Below are 19,686 nucleotides of genomic sequence, written 5' to 3'. Positions count from 1 at the left end.
AAATTGACATATCTTGTTAGCACTTGGATTGAATAAACTAGGATGTCTTTCCAATGGGAAAGGCCTTACAGATACACCAAACTCAACAAACAGAAGGTTTAAAAAAATATTCTTTAACACAATGTACTCCGGAGTTTTCTTTGGATCCGTGAGTTCCCTTTTGAAAACCAAAATGCTCCCATCTGCAAACTGCTGCTGGGAACTACAGACAACCACATAGGTTTCAGTCTCGGGCTGGAGCTACATCTGTGGTAAACTTGGTCTGCATTAAAGCAACACACTGCAAACAGTCTCAGCGTTCAGGGCTCTTCCCACCTTTCAGGTAAATGACTCATTTGTTCATCAGCAATTTAGTGCAGAAATTTGACAGTCAAATTCCAAATCATCAAAACGCACTTGCAGATTAATGCAAGGTCAACCTTGACTGGTGTTAATCTTCAAACTTTAATTTCAGTTAGGTAATTTGTAGGTGAGCAAAACTGTTAATCCTCAGTCTCTCCCGATAAACAAAATCACTTCCCTCAGGAATGGCAATGAGTGTTTCAGCAGAGGAAAATTGTAGGATAAATTTAATTGTTTTCTTGACCGAGAAGGATAGATCTTTGGGGATCGGCGAAGAGAAAGAACATAGGGGAAAAATATAACTGCCATGAGTACAAACTTTTCAACAAAATTACAACTGCTAGAATTGTTGCTCCCAGCAACAGTCAATTTAAAATGATTTTAGTTAATCCTCAGGAGGAAAAACCTGTTACACTTCTTATAGCCAGTTGACAAGTAAACCACCAGAAATCAAAAATCTTTATTCAGTTTTAGATTATTCACGAAATGAGACATTACAAATGTTAACTCCCAATCCTACAACAACCCACCACCAGCGTCAGTAGGTGCTTCTTTATACTTTCTCTTTAAAACTCAACCTAGGGCTAGGTATTGTATTGTATTGTAGCCATCCTCCATTGAAATCAAGTTAACAGAGCAGAGACCAAGATGTTCTGCTCCCTGTAGTTCAGCATGTTAAAATTTTAGAGGCTTAAACAGTTTCCAGTGTTGAATGACACAAGGAAGACAAACGCCGGTGCTTACGTCCGTTTCCATAGCTAGCCTTTCCTGGAACAGGTCCCCATCCTGTCGCCAGAGGCTTTAGCTTGACGAGGACATCTTTTTTAAAAACGTATTATTATTGAAGTTCTCAAATCATTACAACAGTCGCATCAAAACAAAAGGAGAAAAAAAGCCATAAACATCAATGCATAACAGTACAGCACATAACAGAAGTCATTGCCAACATAGGAACAGGTAAGACCGGATGAGTCAGGGGCAAAATCCCCAATGTGTTCCTCCCACAGATACAAATTCACCTGCACCAAGCAGGATACAGTCAACAACAGATTTACATCAGACCCATAGCTTCAAAAATAACAGAGGAATAAAATAACTCCAAGAACTCCAGAGCTAAGGGGGAATTATACCAATACCCACAACTCAATTAAACTCCCTTCCAGGCCCAGGACAGAGCAGACAACTATCATATAACCACACAAGACAAAAAGGAGAGGATTGGGTTCCACAAGTCTGAAGCTGAGAGTTTCTCGGACCTCAAATCTGAAACCCAGGGTCTCCCGTTGAAAATTTGAAAAAGAGTAAGGAACAAACAAGCAAGATCCTAGCTACCAAACCCCATCCACCAGGTCTCAGATCCAAGGAGTGAACAGGCCACCAGACCAATAAATAACAACCCCTCGGGAAGCACGAGAATAGCCAGGACAATCGAGGCCAAGAAGGGCATAGTCAGATCTCAGCCAGAAAGGGGGAACCCTGCTGTAGAGAAAGGGGCAACGGGTCGAGGGCTGTCCCAAAATCTGTTCATCTTCCTACTAGGCGAGACAGGAGGGGGGGGAGGAGAGACAACAAAGGCGCCCCTTTCCTCCACGTCAAGGATTGTCAGACCATGCAAAGCCCAAATACATTTAGATAAAGAATAATCACAGCGCACAAATCCTGTATTCAACATTCAGCTTAACATGATAGGAACTTGTTAAATCAGGATAATCAATGGTACATCCTAGGTCATCATATCCACTTTATTCACTACCATGTAAAAATGTGGGTCACTGTCTGCGCGGAGTCTGCACGTTCTCCCAGTGTGTGCGTGGGTTTCCTCCGGGTGCTCCAGTTTCCTCCCACAGTCCAAAGATGTGCAGGTTAGGGGTTACTGAGTTATGGGGATAGGGTGGAGGTGTGGGCTTGGGTAGGATGCTCTTTCCAAGAGCCGGTGCAGACTCAAGGGGCCGAATGGCCTCCTTCTGCACTGTAAATTCTATGATTCTATGTAAATGGGGGGAAAAGACTGACAAATCAGTCAGACAACACGATCAAGAGGGAGTAATGTCTGAAAATCGCTTATTGTCACGAATAGGCTTCAATGAAGTTACTGTGAAAAGCCCTATGTCGCCACATTCCGGCGCCTATTTGGAGAGGCCTGTATGGGAATTGAACCCGCTGCTGGCCTTGTTCTGCATTCTAAGCCAGCTGTTTAGCCCACTGTGCTAAACCAGCCCCTAGCAGATAACAACCAAGATGCAGAAATGCAAGGTAGTCGACAGGATAAAGACAGGACAGTAGTTGGAACGTCACACCAACCCCATGCTGAGAAGACAGGATTAAATGTTCTCCATCAAATTTAATTTGCCCAGCCTCCGGATCAAGATTCCCAAAACAAGGCACCTAATTCTTGAACTCAACTGGGAAGCTCTCCAACATCTTTCCTCGGAATCTGAACTCCGAAGCCCCCCCCCCCCCCCCCCCCCCCCCCCTTTCCTGTTCTCCTTATATCTCTCGCAACTCGGTCAGGATGCACGGTAGGCCATGCAGCAGGAACTCAACTGTGGACATGGGCTTCTACCAGGGAGAGTACTCTCTCTATTGCAAGAATCCTCGTACACACCACTGCCTGCATAAAAACATCTCACAACTCATGAATTGGCTTTGACAACCTATATCTCAAAGCCAAAAATTTCAGGCAGAACAGCACGGAAGCATTGTGGATAGCACAATCGCTTCACAGCTCCAGGGTCCCAGGTTCGATTCCGGCTTGGGTCACTGTCTGTGCGGAGTCTGCACATCCTCTCCGTGTGTGCGTGGGTCCTCCCACAGTCCAAAGATGTGCAAGTTAGGTGGATTGGACATGATAAATTGCCCTTAGTGTCCAAAATTGCCCTTAGTGTTGGGTGGGGTTACTGGGATAGGGTGGAGGTGTTAACCTTGGGTAGGGTGCTCTTTTCAGGAGCCGGTGCAGACTCGATGGGCCGAATGGCCTCCTTCTGCACTGTAAATTCTATGATCTATAAATTCTATGAACAGCAGCTTCGCAGACAACCATCACCCGTCAATGCACACCACACCATCAGGGTGGGAGCCTGCTCAAAAGCAACTGCGCCAAAGGCAGGGCTTCACCCCAACTCCTTCCAGCTTCTATAAATAAACAAGGATTTAAACACTAGAACTCGACTCTATCATACAGAAGCATTGACCAATAATCTCGGGACATAGTATAAACTATGTAAACCAAGAAAAGACCAAAAGAATGTGCACATGCACATGGATGAAAAGACTGATTAAAAGATGAGCAGAGCCAGAGTTTGTGAAATCGCAGCTCTAATCACACGACCTATCCGGGAACATCTCTCTAATGTACACAATGAATTATCCAATGAGTGCCCTCCCCACCTATCAACATTGAATTAACAACATTCACATCTAGTAGTTCTGCCCCAAGCTCAGTTCCTTTCTGTAAAAGCAAGCGTGACCCTCTCCCTCTTCAGAGGTTCCTTGGGACTGAGGATGACTTGCTACCACTCAGTTCCATGGGTTCTAAAATAGCTGATAAGACTAATGCATGATCTTCAGTCTCAACCATATATTGGCCAGGCGGTGCTTGAAGAAGTGTCAGGTAGATGAGTTGTTTGGAGGTTTGTGTACCCTCTTTGACTCCTTAACTTCACCTCTGCATGTTCCGAAGTCTCGTACATTCGGTGCCTCCCCTAGAGAACCTTTGCTATTTTGATCTGTCGCAGACCAGGGATTCATTTACACGAGTTGGTGGAATGTCCAACCTATAGATGTTTCAAGGACATCCCTGAAGCATTTACGCTGTCCCAAGAGGCTCCTGCTATGACCAGAGATCAGAGTAGAGCAGTTGCATTGAGAGTCTGGTGACTCAATTAACCAGCAAAGATGGTTCCGAGCAATTAGCACCTCACTCTAGGCATATTGGCTTGGGAGAGGACACAGCTGTTCTTCTTGACAGTGGATTTGGAAGATCTTGCGATGGCAGCGCTGGTGGCATTTCTCTAGTGCTTGATGTAGGTTGTCAGGTGCATGCAGCAGCATATGGTAGACTCATTGCTCCCCTCCTGCTAAACCAGAACCGTAGTCTCAATTTGTAATCCTGGCTCTCAAACATCCTTTTTCTCAGTTGACTTACCACTGGTAGGCATATTATCATTTTCTTTACTGATCATGTTAAAGAGCTGGATATAATGTGATCTTGAAGCTCTGCCACCTTGTTTTGTAAGGGCATTAAGAACACCTTGTTCTAATTATCCCTCTCCATTAACTTAAATGTCAAATTTCCTTTAGAAAAGATTTACAAGAAATCTAACTAATGGTTTTACTTTATGCTCTCTGAGCAGTTATCATTCCACATTAAATGTCATTACAAGATCAAATCTCCAGCAAAACAAGCATCATCAAGTTTACTTGCATGCAGAACCCCCAACACCAGAATTTCAGTTTGTGATCTTGGATTGCTGTTTTACTTTAAAACGGGATTCATACATTTTTAATTAATTCTCCAAGAATCCTTCATTAATACCAAACAGGCAACCTTTAGCTACAGAATACTAGAATTCATAACTCAAATTGATTTTTTTTTTAACGCCCCATTAGGTTTGATGTAGAGTATGAAGGCAAAATGGCTAATAATAGTTGATTTCTAACTAGATAGACCAATCCTTTACCCGGAGAACAGGGAAACTAGAATGCACATCGGCTTAAAATTGAAATTGAGAACATGGCCTTTCAATCATGTAGAGCAGAGCAGGCTCCACAAGTTTTGGATTGTATTTAATGCCAACCTTGTGGAGCCTGCTTTAATGCGGAAAGTTTGACACACCTTCAAAAAACTGCAAGCCCAGACTTTCCATTATGTACAATATTCTTGGCTCGATTTTAATCATATACAGGAAAAATGCAATGTGAAAACAGGTTTGTATTGACATTATTTTAAATAAATTTATCTACACTAGTCATTTTTAGAATTTAGATTACTTGAATTTTTCTGGTTCTCATTTGATACATTATCACCCTCGTGTGCCTCAGCAGATTGCATTCAGCCTCTGATAGTGCTGGACCTGTTCACTCTTTACCACCCCAAAAACGCTGGGATCAAATCAACAAGCCTATAGAAATTGTGATGCAGATCACATAATATGAGACCTAAACATTTTTAAAACCTTAAAAGTCCCTAATCTTCCATTATGGCATAATTTAATACTGCAAAAAAATATGATGGCATTGATTATTTTATAGTATTTGTTAACGTGCGATTTTTACATGAAACGTCATCAGATCATTGCTGACTATGATGCTGTTTTATAACAAGAATCCTGTGAAAACATTCAGCAAAACTCAGGGGTCAGTACCCCACATAAGTGAATGCAAAATAATATTATAAATAAAAATGGGTAAGCAACAAAAAGTGCATATTTTTCATAAGATCACTAGCCGCAGTTCCTAACATCTAAATGGATTTAATGCAAATTTCTGCTGGAACAAGAAAATATTTGGGTTCAAGCAAATTATGCACAAATTGCTAATGCTGTCCGTTCCAAATAAACGCACACCTAATATCATCAGTTTGATCCAAACAGGGAATTCTAATTCATCCAAGTTCCAAATTTCCCACTGAAAGATCCTTTAATGCAGAGTAGAATACTATGGCAAACTATTCCAAAAGACAGGTTACTGACCCTCATCACTCACTGAAACACACTATGAAGTTTATATGTGCTGCTTTATTCATGGAAAATATTTGTATTTACACAATTCAAATCCTGCTCCACGTCTTTTCTTTTAAACTGTGATTCAACTGTACAAAAACATTGGTTCAGTACTCCAATCTGTCCCAAGTACTTTAGTTATTTAGGTTACTGAAATCTGCTTTACGGAGGTTTTGATCTTATCTGACTTATTGCATAATCCTAGACTGTACTGTTTTTCACTGCCATCGAACCTAGCATGGTGACTGGAATTCTGCAAAAAAACATTAATAACTATTTAACTCTCATCTCCGATGGGTATAGAGGGGAAAAAGTCAATTTGTTCTTCAGATTCATTCTGCATCTCTCCTGAAAGGAAAAATCTTGATCCTTGAAGCATTATAAGTCAATCATCGAGGACAGCATTGAGCCATAAACAATATCTTCTGTTCCCACAATGCTGTTTTATAGTTTCATCCTGTGTTACCCCAGTCAATATATATTAAAAAGGTCATAAGTTCTACCTCCATGAGCATTGCTTTTAAAAAATGGCTTCCGGTGTTTATTATTTTATTTATTTCTCACCTACTGAGAGGTTTAAATGTATTAAGAGGATGATAACCAGAACGGAAATCTTTGTCGAATTGTCAGAAGATCATAAGCCATTTGGCTCATTGGGTCTGCTCTGTCACCATAAAATACAACAATGGCTGGTCTAACTGTGGCTTCAACTCCACCTTCCTGCCTCTTCCCACACCCTCAAACCTCACCTATAACCCTCAAGTCCCTTGTAGATCTAAATCTATCTAACTCAACGTTGAATACATTCAATGACCCAACCTCTACTGCTCCTTGCCCAATGTTCAAATTTCAACCATTTAATTTTTTTTAAAGTGTATGACATTTGATATCTGATCCAAATTGTAACTCTTCAAGCAAATCAGAATATTGGTTATTTGATGTTTGCTTCCAGAACAACCATTTAATGGATTTCCTGTGTAAAACATGGAATCATCAGCAACACGTGAAAATCTTTTAAACAGTATTTACTGCAAATTAACAATTTCATTTACACCGCATTAATTTTTTGTGATCAAATTGCTGCTCTATGTTTACACTTTTATGACTAATTACCATGGTAGAAAAGTAGGTCAAGTAAATAGCAAACAAATCAAAGCCATACCACTTATCTATCATTTTTGTTTTGTAATATGGATATTCATAACTCCACTTGCCTGCCAAATATTGCCTTGAAATACTTTTTACTACCTCCTGATATCAGTTCTAACCATTTTAAGACATTGCAGCTTTTCATATTGCTGTTATGTATCTGCAAATCAGCCCAACCAAAAACACCATCCAGGAATTAGGATGCAGAGAGGTGCAACCAGCCACTTTAAATCCAAGTTTGTGGAGGAAAAAAATAGCTTAGTTCAGAGGATAGCAATTTGAAACTTCAAGGGATTTGAAGTCAAACTCTGTATGAGACAGTAACGATCAACTTTTAGTCCAAAGTTTGAAATAAGAAAACTGAAAAAAATGAAGCTAAAAAGCAGACAAAGAAAGTTAAAAGCAGAATCAAAAACAGGTAAATGTTTTGTAATGGGAGTCACAATTAATGTTTTTTTGGCTCCTGAAAGCAGAGCGGACAATGGCGAGCATGACTTTTCCATTTTGAGAATTCAATGTTAAACATCAAGCAAAGCTTGCTTAGCCTTGACCTCAGCAAATTACTGCCAGATGTAATGTTGAGATTTGAATTCCCACACAGCACATCATGCTGAACTGTGGGGAGTCTGCTGCTTGGTGCATCCAGGATTGATTTCATCCAAGACTTGAGAGAAGCTGCTCAAACTCAAACGGAGTTACAGAGATGAAAGGGGATGGGACTGACTTTGTGACAGTCAGCCTGTAAGCATAATTACAAAACATTCCAGTCTATTACAGTGCTGAATTTTGGTACTCACTAGTTTATGAAGTCTACTGCTTGAGTTTTGAGTTGATCTGCACTGTGTAGATCTGCCAGAATTAAAATTTCTGCTGCATTTTCTACAGACAAATTGCTGCAAAGAGCATCCTCACACATCACCTTCAAGCGCTCCAGAGCATACTGAAACAATAAAGTGTTTGGATCATTTAGAAACGGAGGACCAGGCAAATATTGAATTACCGCGATTCAGTGACTACCATTGAAACTGGTCAAAAACATTTTTTTGGGATAAAAGAATCATGCAACTGAAAAGAAAATTGTAGCACATCCAACCATCTCCAGGGTTGGTGCAAGCGTATTAGGCAAACCTTCAGCCTTGCTTCCTCCCCACCCTCACAATTAATTTTCAAAAATGATTATACACAAGCATAAATAAAAATTCTGAACTTTTCACAGGATGTGCACTGGAAGAAATAAACATTACTTTTAACATGGCTCCACAATGTAATAAATTTTGTGTCCTTGCAACAGGTGACTTGATGTGTAATTTACACAATCAATAATCATTACGAAAGAATGGGCTAGATTAAATTACATTCTTTGAAATTATTTACTGGTTTGCCGTTTTGAAATAGTCATGATGTACAAATTTGTAAAACTGTTACATAAACAGAATGAGGAATATAATATAAAATTTTAGGAAATACTGTAATGGAAATCTATATGTGTCAGTCTGTGGTTACATATCAGTAGATCTAGAGCTTCCATTCCCACTGCTGAAATTTCCCAAATTTTGACCCGCTAGGCAATTGCCTTGTTTGTCTGGTGGTTGCACTGGCCCTGACCATATCCATTTCTAACTCAGATCGACGATATATACTCACTCTAAACAGAGTTTCTGAATTTGGTTTCTGCAATTCTAAAATGTGTGCGTGCTACCACAGTCAAATGTTAGCATCATTGTAGCCACATAGGAATTAAAAGCAAACGTAGGCAATTCAGCCCTTCGAGCCTGCTCCACCATTCAATCAGATCCTGGCTGATCACTTCCTGGTCTAAAATCACCACCCTACCTTTTCCCCACATCCCTTTAACCTGCTTTATCATCAGAAATATATCTATCTCCTTCTTGAAACCACTTAATGACTCAGATTCCACCGCACTGGGGCAGCAAGTTCCACAAATTCAAAACCCTCTGTTGTAACGTAGTTTCTGCTCATTTCAGTTCTAAATCTATCGCCTCTCAACCTACACCTGCGAGCTCTCGTTCTAGATTGCCCTACAATGGAGGACATTTAGTCTACGTTTACTTATCAATCCCTTTTACTATTTTATATAGTTCGATTTTATCCCGTCTCATCCTTCTAAACTCCAGCAAGTAAAAGCCTAAACTGTTTAATTTCTCCTTATATGCCGACCCTTTCATCCCCGGAATCAATCTGGTGAATGTCCTCTGAACTGCCTCCAATGCCACCACTATTTTCTCAAATAAGGAGGCCAAAACTGGACACAATACTCTAGATGTGGTCTCACCAACGTATATATATAATATCAAAACTTCTTTACTCCATACCTGGCCTGATTAAACTTTAAGCGCAATTTCCAGGTTAATTTTTATTTAGCTATTTGTATGGTTGCTGTATTCGACTTCAGAATAAAAAGCATACACTTCCATAACCATAGTCTATAGATGGGCCAAACCAAGAAGAAATAATGAAACTAGAGAACATTGATGAGTTCATGTCATATTTTTATAAACTAATCTGATCATGTAGGCAGCACGGTGGCACAGTGGTTAGCACTGTTGCCTCACAGCACCAGGTATCCGGGTTCAATTCCAACCTTGGGTGACTGTGTGGAGTTTGCACATTCTCCGTGTTTGTGTGGGTTTCCTCTGGGTGCTCCAGTTTCCTCCCATTGTCCAACGGTTAGGTGGATTGGCAGGTTAGATGGATTGGCCAGGGATGGGGCAGGGGAGTGAGCTGATGTAGATGGCTCTTCCAGGGGGTCGGTGCAGACCTGTTGTGCCTAATGGCTTCCTTCCGCACTGTAGCGGTTCTATTATTCTTTGTGGCACTAATTAAGTTTTGAAAAGTAACAATCTCAAATGGGTAAACAATTTAGAAATTTATAAAAACCAGGTGTGACGTTCAGGTCATAGTGCAGACTATTACCCGTCAATTTATTTATGCAGTGCTGTTTGCCACGTGAAGCATTAAACTGTTTATAACTACAAAGCAATCTCAAGCTTTACTGCTGGACATTTCTGGTCCTTTCAATGAACTGGTGATCCTCAAGTTAAATCACCACCAGTCAGCTCTCCCCCTCAAAAGAGGAAGGCAGCCGATGGTCATCTGGACTCTACCTTATGTTAGTGCACATGCCGAGTGAGTGACCTACTCTATGTCGCTGCTTCAGGTGGGAACACTTCATCGTTCACATTTAAAAGCCGGTCGAGGCCAACATTCTTAAATGCCAGTCACAGCCGTTAGGACCTACTCTCGACATCAGGAACGCCACGACCAATCGCTCTGCGACTTTCTTCTCAGAGAATCTACAAGTATAGGTCACTATATAAAAATAAGGGGTCGCTCATTAAGACAGAGTTGAGGAGAAATTGTTTCTCAGAGGGTCTAGGCTGGAAATCTCGTCCTTTCTCTTCCTCAAAAGGCAGTGGAAGCAGAGTCTTTGAATATTTTTACGGCAGAACTAGATAATTTCTTGACTACCATAGGGATGAAAAATTACCAGGGTAGACAGGAATGGGAAATTGCAGTCACAATCAAATCAGCTGAGATCTTCTTGAATGGCAGAGCAGGCCTAAGGGGCTGGGTGGTCTCCTCCTACTCCTAATTTGTATGTTTGTAAGTGTGATAAGCACAAAAATAACCAGATGGTTCAAAACACTGCTGTTCACCCATTTATCTCAGTGTTAAAAATAGTTAATATCTTAATTGTTTGCATTTAAAAGATCTAACAAAATAAGGCAGCAGTACTTAAGATCTCAAGTTCTTCCTTCACACTACTTATTCTGCATGAGGTGGCTAAGAAGGATTTTTTGAAGTCATCACCTGTGTATCATTTAATCAAGAAAATTAGTCAGAAGCACAGCTAAGATTCCTGAATTATGTTGATGTGGAACAGTTATTCATAAAGTAAGTATTGTACAGGTTGAGCATTTCTTATCTGAAATTCTTGGAGCCCAACTGGGTGTCAGTTTCCGAATTTTCGGAATATACTGCGTGTGGGCAGCGCGTTGGGAACTGTGCGTGGGCGGCGTGTTTGGAACTGCGCATGTACAGCACGTGGGATGTGGTACGTTGGTAACTGCGCATCACCTGGGAACCTTCCCAGAGTCTTGTGGGATTTTCTACTAATGACATCACGTCGGCGCTCGAAAAAAAGTGCGGATTTCGGATAAATGTATGCTCAACACTTGCAAGTTTCTAAGTCCTATATTCTACCTTTTGTAATTATTTTCCTTGTAAATAAATGTAACCATCAGTTTTAGTTTGAATACACCCTATACTTAATGGTACACAAGTTTAAATTCCTTGGATGGGTTTGGGGAAGTGGGGATTAGGCTGCTTACAGACGTTGCCTTTTTCTGCGAAAGCAAATTAAAAGTATCAGTAGTAAGTTCACATTTTAACAGAAGATACAGACCACTTATGATGCAACAAATCAATGGTTTTTGTGATGGTTTAGCATCATATATTAAGCATTTAATTTGTTGATATAACACCAACTAGATTATAAAACCGAGTAGGTGACAAGTCATAGACACGTCTATGAACAAATGATTTAACTGGTATCAATTACAACAGGAATACAGGCATAATATGAACTGACATGAAATGTTAATCTTAAGAAATCTGGATTGCTTCAGATATTGCTGTGCATGTTAATAAATTAAACCAAGGCACAGATTTTCCCAGGATTAAAAAAACGTTGGAGCCCAATATGCAAAAACAAAAATCAGAGGATGACTCATCAGATGAGCTGCCCAACAACTCAAAATCAATCTCCAATGATAAAGCTGGAATTAAAACCTTGTTTTTGTTTTTGGGGTAGATACAGATATCCAAAGTAAAAAGTTTCCAGTGCTCTTATTTCAATGGCATTTAAACCCATTTTGTTCCCTTGTTAAATGCTGGCTAACTACACAGTCTCTTTCTAACGTTCCCACTCACCTTATCAGCAGCTGCAAGTAAGTCATCTGCCATTTTGTCAAGATTGGGCGCCTTCCCCGTATAAATAAAACACATCATCTCCTTAAATACTTCCGGCTCCACATCATTAATTTCCACTCGATTCTGTACAAAATTGTGGGGGGGTTGGGGAAAGAGAGAGATAGAGAGAGGGAGAGAGAAAGAGAGACACTTTTAAATTAAATTGCGATTATTATATTAGCATAAATAGCTCGTTACCTTTTTCTTTTCTGACAAACCTAAGGAACAAATTGGAATTTGGTATTCAATTCTTAGTGTTTTAATTACACAGTTACAGCTTTTATGTGAAGAACACTGTTGCAGAACTATCTGTGGCTCCATAATTTCTCCTAATTATACTTTATCACCTCAACAGTAGAAAAAGTTCTGCTGGATAAAATTAGTAACGTTCTGTGCACCTTGATTGTTAGAAGCTGCAAAGGACACAAGTAAAACTTAGAGGCATGAGAGGTGAAATACTTTGAATATCACACGTGGATTCATTGTATATGTTAGGAGTATACAGCTAATAGTCCATTGCATATTTCCCCAGAGAAAAGCAGGTTGAGATCCGCACAAAGGCTATGCTGAAGTCAAGGACCAGCTAAAACATAAGTGACTGTTCCAGGATTTAACCATACCCCGGTAATTGATTACACCAGAGCAGCCTGCCGAGATGATCACTCAGCATGATAAATCATGAAATGAATGCAATAACTGGCCTTTTCACACGCATCTTATTTAAGGAAAATGGATACTCAGCAAGTGTTTTAAATAACTCTAACCTAATTTTTTATGCAACTTTGTACTATAACGAAGGTATAGTGTCTATCATTTCTGTTTAAATACATACATACCTTCTTGCTTTCTTCCATTTCATGCTCAAACATAGCACTGAAGACTGGGGAACGAGCTAAATGTAAAGAAATTTTTAACAATTTAATGATTCTAATTCAAACAATTAGGTACCAATTAACTATCAGTAATTGATTGCATTAAATGTATTGGTTTATACATTTACAAAGACGGTAGCAAACATAAACACAATACTCATCAAAATCAGCTAATGCATATGCATTTTGGACAGTTTTGAAACACGAAACCTGAAAGGAGACTCAAACTGCCGCCTTGTATTGAAATTGTTCATATTTTGTTATGATCATCAATTCCCAAGTATCCTAGTAACGAATAAACTACACAAAAGCACACATGGGTCAAAGTTTCAACAGTTTTAAGCATAAAGGAACATTTGCAACAGATGTACTGGAATCAAGCTGATGGGTTTGACGCTTTAATGCTCAATTTGGGTGCCACAATCGGTCTAAAGTTCAAACTAAATTAATCTGTTGGCACTCTGCAAGAACACATTTGCTGTAATATTGCATAGCACTGATCCACCGTGTACACATTTCTTCAATGTTTATTTTACAATGCGCCACAGGTGTACGAGGATAAAGCTGGCAAGTGCACTTTTATTTGGTATTCTCATCTACACCATTTATTAAGGAGCAGGATCACTGATGTAACTTGGCCTCCAAAACCACTTCAGCTCATGTTCTTATTGTAATGTCTATATGTTTTAGACAGATTTCCATCTCAGGCCCTTCCATACATAAAATTCCTGAGTTAGTTTAGAAGGGAATTACCAATACTACTACCAAGTTGGGGGGAAATTACCCATCATACTTCAAATATTATAACCAGAAAGTTAAAAAAAATTATGGAAATGTAAATCAATTCCATCAAAAAGCTGAGGTGGCTCATTAAAACCATCCAGAAAATGATGAACAACCTTTCACTTAAAAGCAGAGGATTTAATTTTCTTTAACTAATACAAATTATTATCCTAAAAATATTACTGCACACAATTCTTGCAATAAACAGAATTCTTGATGAAAAATATAGAATATGACATCTATTTCATGCAGTGAACCCACACATCATATTCATAACTTTAGCGATTCCCATCTTTGAGTTCAATTCTGGACACCATCTCATTATTATGCAGCAAACCCAAATAAAGGGTGCTATACCCCAAAACTAATTCTAACCAACTGCCACACCCAAAATATCAATTCATCTTTCTTTCTCAAATGCCAATCAATCTTGCAAGAAATATGACTTTCTCTGTTCTGACCTCAGATTTTACAGAATCCCTGGTATGCTTTTGATTTCTTTCAAATGGTGGAAAGTCAGAAATAAAAACACACTAGCACATACATAGAACATACAGTGCAGGAGGAGGCCATTTGGCCCATCGAGTCTGCACCGACTCACTTAAGCCCTCATTTCCACCCTATTCCCGTAACCCAATAACCCCATATAACCTTTTTGGTCACTAAGGGAAATTTATCATGGTCAATCCACCTAACCTGCACATCTTTGGACCGTGGGAAGAAACCGGAGCACCCGGAGGAAACCCACACAGACACGGGAGAACGTGCAAACTCCGCACAGACAGTGACCCAGCAGGGAATCGAACCTGGGACCCTGGTGCTGTGAAGCCACAGTGCTAGCCACTTGTGCTACCGTGCTGCTCCTAGGTTAAAACAATAGAGTACTTTGATGCATGGTATTAAAAGACATTCATCAATGCTGAAATATAATTTGATTCAATCCTTAATAAATATGCCTAGTAAGAAGCTATATGGGTGCAAGAATGTTCCAAACCTGCGAGAATTGCTTTATGTGCTTGAAACTCTTGGCCAGCTACACAAAGGCAACAATCTGTAAATCTAGAATTCTCCCACAATCCTCCAAGTTCATCTGCTAACCGACATTCAGGAACTTTTACCATATTCATGGTGTTCTGGCCTGATATATTCACTGAATCCTGGACCACGCTAACCTAGGGTGTAAAAGAAGACACACACATAGTAATGCTACACCAAGACACATAGTTACTGTTTTCCAATTGGCCTTATTTAAAATAAATGCACCACCATCAGTATTAAAATAATGCCAATTGGAAAGTATTTTGTGCAGTTTGTACAAAACCATTGTAGCCAGGGTGCGTAAACATAATGCAGGTTAAAAGGGCAGAGGAAAATCATTACAATGCATTTCCTACTTTGATAATCTATTGATTTGTTGAAATACCACTTTTCTTATAAATTCAAATGTCAATACAAGAATATGCCCCAAAGCTTGCCTCTCATGGCCTGCAAAATTTATTCAACTTTGAAAGCAACTGGAACAGCAATTTGTGCATTAAGAGAGCAGTACAATTTGTCAAAGTCAATTCCAATCAAAATCACTGTAAACGTTTTTCCTGTCTTTCCAAAAAAGATGTATTCTTTCATAATTGCCTGCAGCTTAATTTCCAGAAAGTTTGCTAATGCACAAACGAGTTCAAACAACCTGTTAAGTAAACGTGTTCAAAACGGTGCGGATTTTAAAAAGCACACAAGATATATAAAATTATTTTTGAATAGAGCAACATATAATGTTATGCTGACATTATTTACCGACTAATAAAAGACATGCATTAGACCCAAGCATGGAAACAGCACCTAGCTTGTACCTTTTATTATACATTAGTTAATAAAGACTTGGTTAGCCTACTTTTGAAAAAGACATCATTCAAACCTACTGTAGTGTAACACCTCACAACAGACATTAGAAGTGTTTTAAGCTAACACGTTAGTTGGTGGATATCCCCAACAGTTGGTGAGGGAAAAAAGCTAATAATTAACTTAATGAAGTCAAATGAACTCAAGAATTGGTGCAAAACCTTAGCCAAGATGTGGATTTTTTGACAAATATGGTCATGTAAGTGAAACACTGAAGCTTTTTTCACTTCAATACAATATTGGACTTCAGCTCTTTATACTGTTAAGAACTCCGCTAACGTTAAATGCGAGGATATCCCAAAACCCAGAAGGGTAACTTGGAACCTAGGTTCTTGGTGATGTACATTTTCAATCTGAGAGAAAAATGTGAGAACCAAGGAGGAATAGTCCAGCCGTTGTGCGAATATCTATCTATATTCACAAGAGGACTATAATACACAAGAGGACATGCAAGTACACTGATGGCGATACACAGTATTACAGCAAATTACACCCCTTGGTTCCAACTACCTACGGTCCCCGAACTCCAACACCCCTTTGTTCGCAAACATCCAATATTATATAACTCTACCAACTAAAGCCAGCAAAGAATTACTACACAGATTATGTGGTCACGTTAGGGAAAATAGTACTTATGTTTCAGCAAAGAAAAAAAAAACCCACTCAGTTCAAGTTTTGATCTAAGCCGGCTGCTGATTTAGCAATAACTTGCTTTGGGGAGACCATTTCTGCAGCTTGCTGTGGCTGATTTAGTTTTGTCGCCATATCCCCTTTTCTCCAGTCATTGTGCCATGTTTTCCTCTTTGATGTTATCTACCCTGTAAAATCAGTTTTTTGCATATGTGTCATTTTCCTTCTCGCTCCATTTTGAAGTTACCTTTTCTACACTCCCATTGTTTTCCTCTTGTAACCATTGATTTTCTCTGATATTCTAATTTCCATCTCAACATCTTTTCAGACATCTATTTTGTTTTCTTATGTCCCAATTTCATTGTTTATTCTTAGTTTTCCCTAATTCTTAACAATCCACTTAACCCCAGAAATTTTAAAATCTCTTTCCTGTTGTAGGTTTGGAAAATTCCAAATGGCTTTTATTTTCACATCTCGTGGAATCATTTGACCATATCCTCCAATGTGTCTTAAATGTGAAATTTGTGGTTGAGCAAATTTGCTTTTTACCAAATTCCTGACTGGATTAGCTTCTTTAAAGCGTTCCAACAGATACTCTTCCCACCTTCAACTAAAAGCCACTAAATCGGCAATTTACATTGCACAGTGACTCAGTCCTTAAATAACTTTATTCGTTCGACTCTGAAATGTTGCAAATGCGTTCTTCATCCTGAATGGCATAACTTTAAATTGATGATGTCCATTTGGTATGAATGCAGAAATTTCCTTTGGCCTATGGGACAAAGGTACTTGCCAATATCCCTTTAGCAAGCCTATTTTGGTGATGAATTTAGACTGTCCAACTGTTTCAATGCAATTCTCTTAGCCGTGGTATAGGAAACAAACCCATCTTGGTAATGGAATTCACTTTTCTATAGTCCACACAAAGATTCTGTTCCATCAGGCATCGACACCATTACGATCGGTGAACTCCAATCACTAGAACTCAATTCAATAGTGCCATTTTGGAGCATATATTCAATTTCTTTCTGCATTTGTGATACCTTTGCTGGATTTAACGTTGCTTTATGGGAACAGTTTCCCCTACATCTACATCATGCATCACTATCTCTGTTCTACCCAATTTATTCCCACAAATACATTTATAAGACTGCAGCAACTCTTCCAATTCATCTTGGGTCTTATCTGGAGGATATTTTTTGTAATAATAATCTTGTTTGTCACAAGTAGGCTTACATTGACACTGCAATGAAGTTACTGTGAAAAGCCCTATAACCATTTTCCAATATTTCCTTGCTACCCAAATGAATTAGAGGGAAGCCACTCTCAGAATTGAACCCTTCCTCTTTCCTTGTTTCTTTACTACCAAGACCTCACGCTTGTCCTCATCTCCTCTATCCCAAAATCTCTTAAGCATGTTAAGATGACGTACTCAGAGATGCAAGTCTATCTGGTGTGCCTACCAGGTTATTTACTTTGCTCAGCATTCTTTCAATTGGATACGGTCCACTATCTAGATTGACGGTTTGCCAGACAGAGGTTATAACAAAATTATTACAAAACCAGCAGTCTGTGCTCTCCTGTCAGCCATTGCTGTCATTCCCTGCTGCACTACCTTTAAATGCTTCTTTGCCACCTCACATGCCTCATTCAGTCTTTCTCTGAAATTCGATATGTAGTCCAAAAGGATAGTCTCTAGTTTCTTCCTAACAATTTTTCTTGGATTAAATTTCAGTGGTCCTCTAACCTCATATCCATAAACCAATTCAAAAGGACTAAATCTTGTGGAATAATGTTGTGCATCCCCAATAGCAAATAATAAAAAAAAATCTCTTTATCGCAATCATGAGGGCAATAATCTTGGCAATACATTCTCATCAAATTTAGTGCCACCTCTCTAATGCTCCCTGTGACTCTGGATGATATGACAATGATCTATACGGTTTTATTTCCAGTCTCCAAATAATCCTGACATGAAATTTGCCCCAAGATCTGATTGTATCTCTTTCGCTAAGCCATATCTAATACAGAACTTGGTTAATTCCTCTATCACTCTCTTGGCTGCAATGTTTAATGGTAGGACTTTAGGAAATCTAGTGAATATATCCATAATAGTTAACAAGTATTGATTTCCATTTTGTGTTCTTGAGTGGTCCAACGCAATAGACTAGAACTCTTGCAAAAGGATCTTCAAAAGCTGGAATAGGGATCAAAGCTGCTCGCTTTATTGCAGCTTGTGGTTTCCCAATTACTTTTTAATTATTTATTTACATTCCCAATTAAGGGGCAATTTAGGTGTCCAATCCATCTACCCTGCACATCTTTGGGTTGTGGGGGTGAGACCCACGCAGACACGTGCAAACTCCAGTGACCTGGGGCTGGGATCGAACCCGGATCCTCGGTGCCCTGAGGCAGTTGTGCTAACCAATGTGCCATCATGCCAAAAGGTTTCCCAATTACTTAACATGTGTGACATGTTCGACATATTTTAACTACATTTTTATTCAGTTCTGGCCAGTAAATCTGGTTCTCTATCTTCGCATGTGTTCTCTTTATTCTTGGATGTTCTCCGAGTAGAATGTCATGAGGTATACTTAGAATCTCTTTTCTATACTCAAGAGGTAATACAATTCGATGTATTTCTACCCATTTGACATCTGCACCAAGATGCATTGGATGCCATTTTCTCATTAATATGTGGTCCTTTATATAACATTCAGGAATACAGAGCCTCCAACTTAGAATAAACCGTTTGATAGATTTGTTTTAATTTGAAAACATCCTGCTGCAATTCTACCAATGTTTTTGAGCCAAACACATAGGTTTCTTTCCCTTCATTTTTTCCATCTTCATTCAGCTTACTAAAGATTGTATCAGATACCATATCTTACTTTTCTGATCCTGTTAACTCGTTCTCGTCTCATCTTATCTGCCTGTGATCACGTTACCACACAATCTGGAAACACCCCAGGGTGGTCTGTTTACAAGTTTTCTGTAGCTTAATTATCTACCAGCTGTTCAACCACAGTAGGCATCATGCACATTTGTGTTCCAGCCATTTCATTCCCTCAGATTAATTAAATCCCTGCAATAGTTTCTAACACTGCTACAACCACTTCTCCCTTCCCCCAGCTACTCCAAGGTTATTTTCGCAAAATAATTTTTTGTTTTCCCGTGAATACTGCTAATCAGAATCTCTCCCTTCAATATCCTTTCTGGACAACGAAAACGTTTGTCTCACAACATTAGAGATTGACTTGCTCCTGTATCTCTTAAAATTTATGATGTGGAGATGCCCGTGT

At 39.3% G+C, this 19,686-nt stretch overlaps 1 protein-coding gene across 1 annotated transcript in view; it reads right to left on the bottom strand.

Moving 5' to 3' along the window:
• The window catches only part of LOC119953941 (speckle-type POZ protein), a 138,340-nt gene that overhangs the window by 10,805 nt on the left and 107,849 nt on the right, over window positions 1-19,686 (bottom strand). Inside the window, exons 7-10 of the mRNA XM_038778645.1 lie at window positions 14,853-15,030; window positions 13,040-13,095; window positions 12,165-12,287; window positions 8,009-8,151 (exon numbers count right to left, since the gene is read on the bottom strand). Coding sequence (XP_038634573.1) covers window positions 8,009-8,151; window positions 12,165-12,287; window positions 13,040-13,095; window positions 14,853-15,030 — 500 coding nt within the window. The remainder of the gene's footprint in view (window positions 1-8,008; window positions 8,152-12,164; window positions 12,288-13,039; window positions 13,096-14,852; window positions 15,031-19,686) is intronic.

The sequence above is a fragment of the Scyliorhinus canicula genome, chromosome 19 (genome assembly GCF_902713615.1).
Source record: "Scyliorhinus canicula chromosome 19, sScyCan1.1, whole genome shotgun sequence".
In the NCBI taxonomy this organism is placed as follows: Eukaryota; Metazoa; Chordata; class Chondrichthyes; order Carcharhiniformes; family Scyliorhinidae; genus Scyliorhinus; species Scyliorhinus canicula.
Note: the sequence above shows the minus strand (reverse complement) of the source record. Positions and strands in the feature narration are given on the sequence as shown.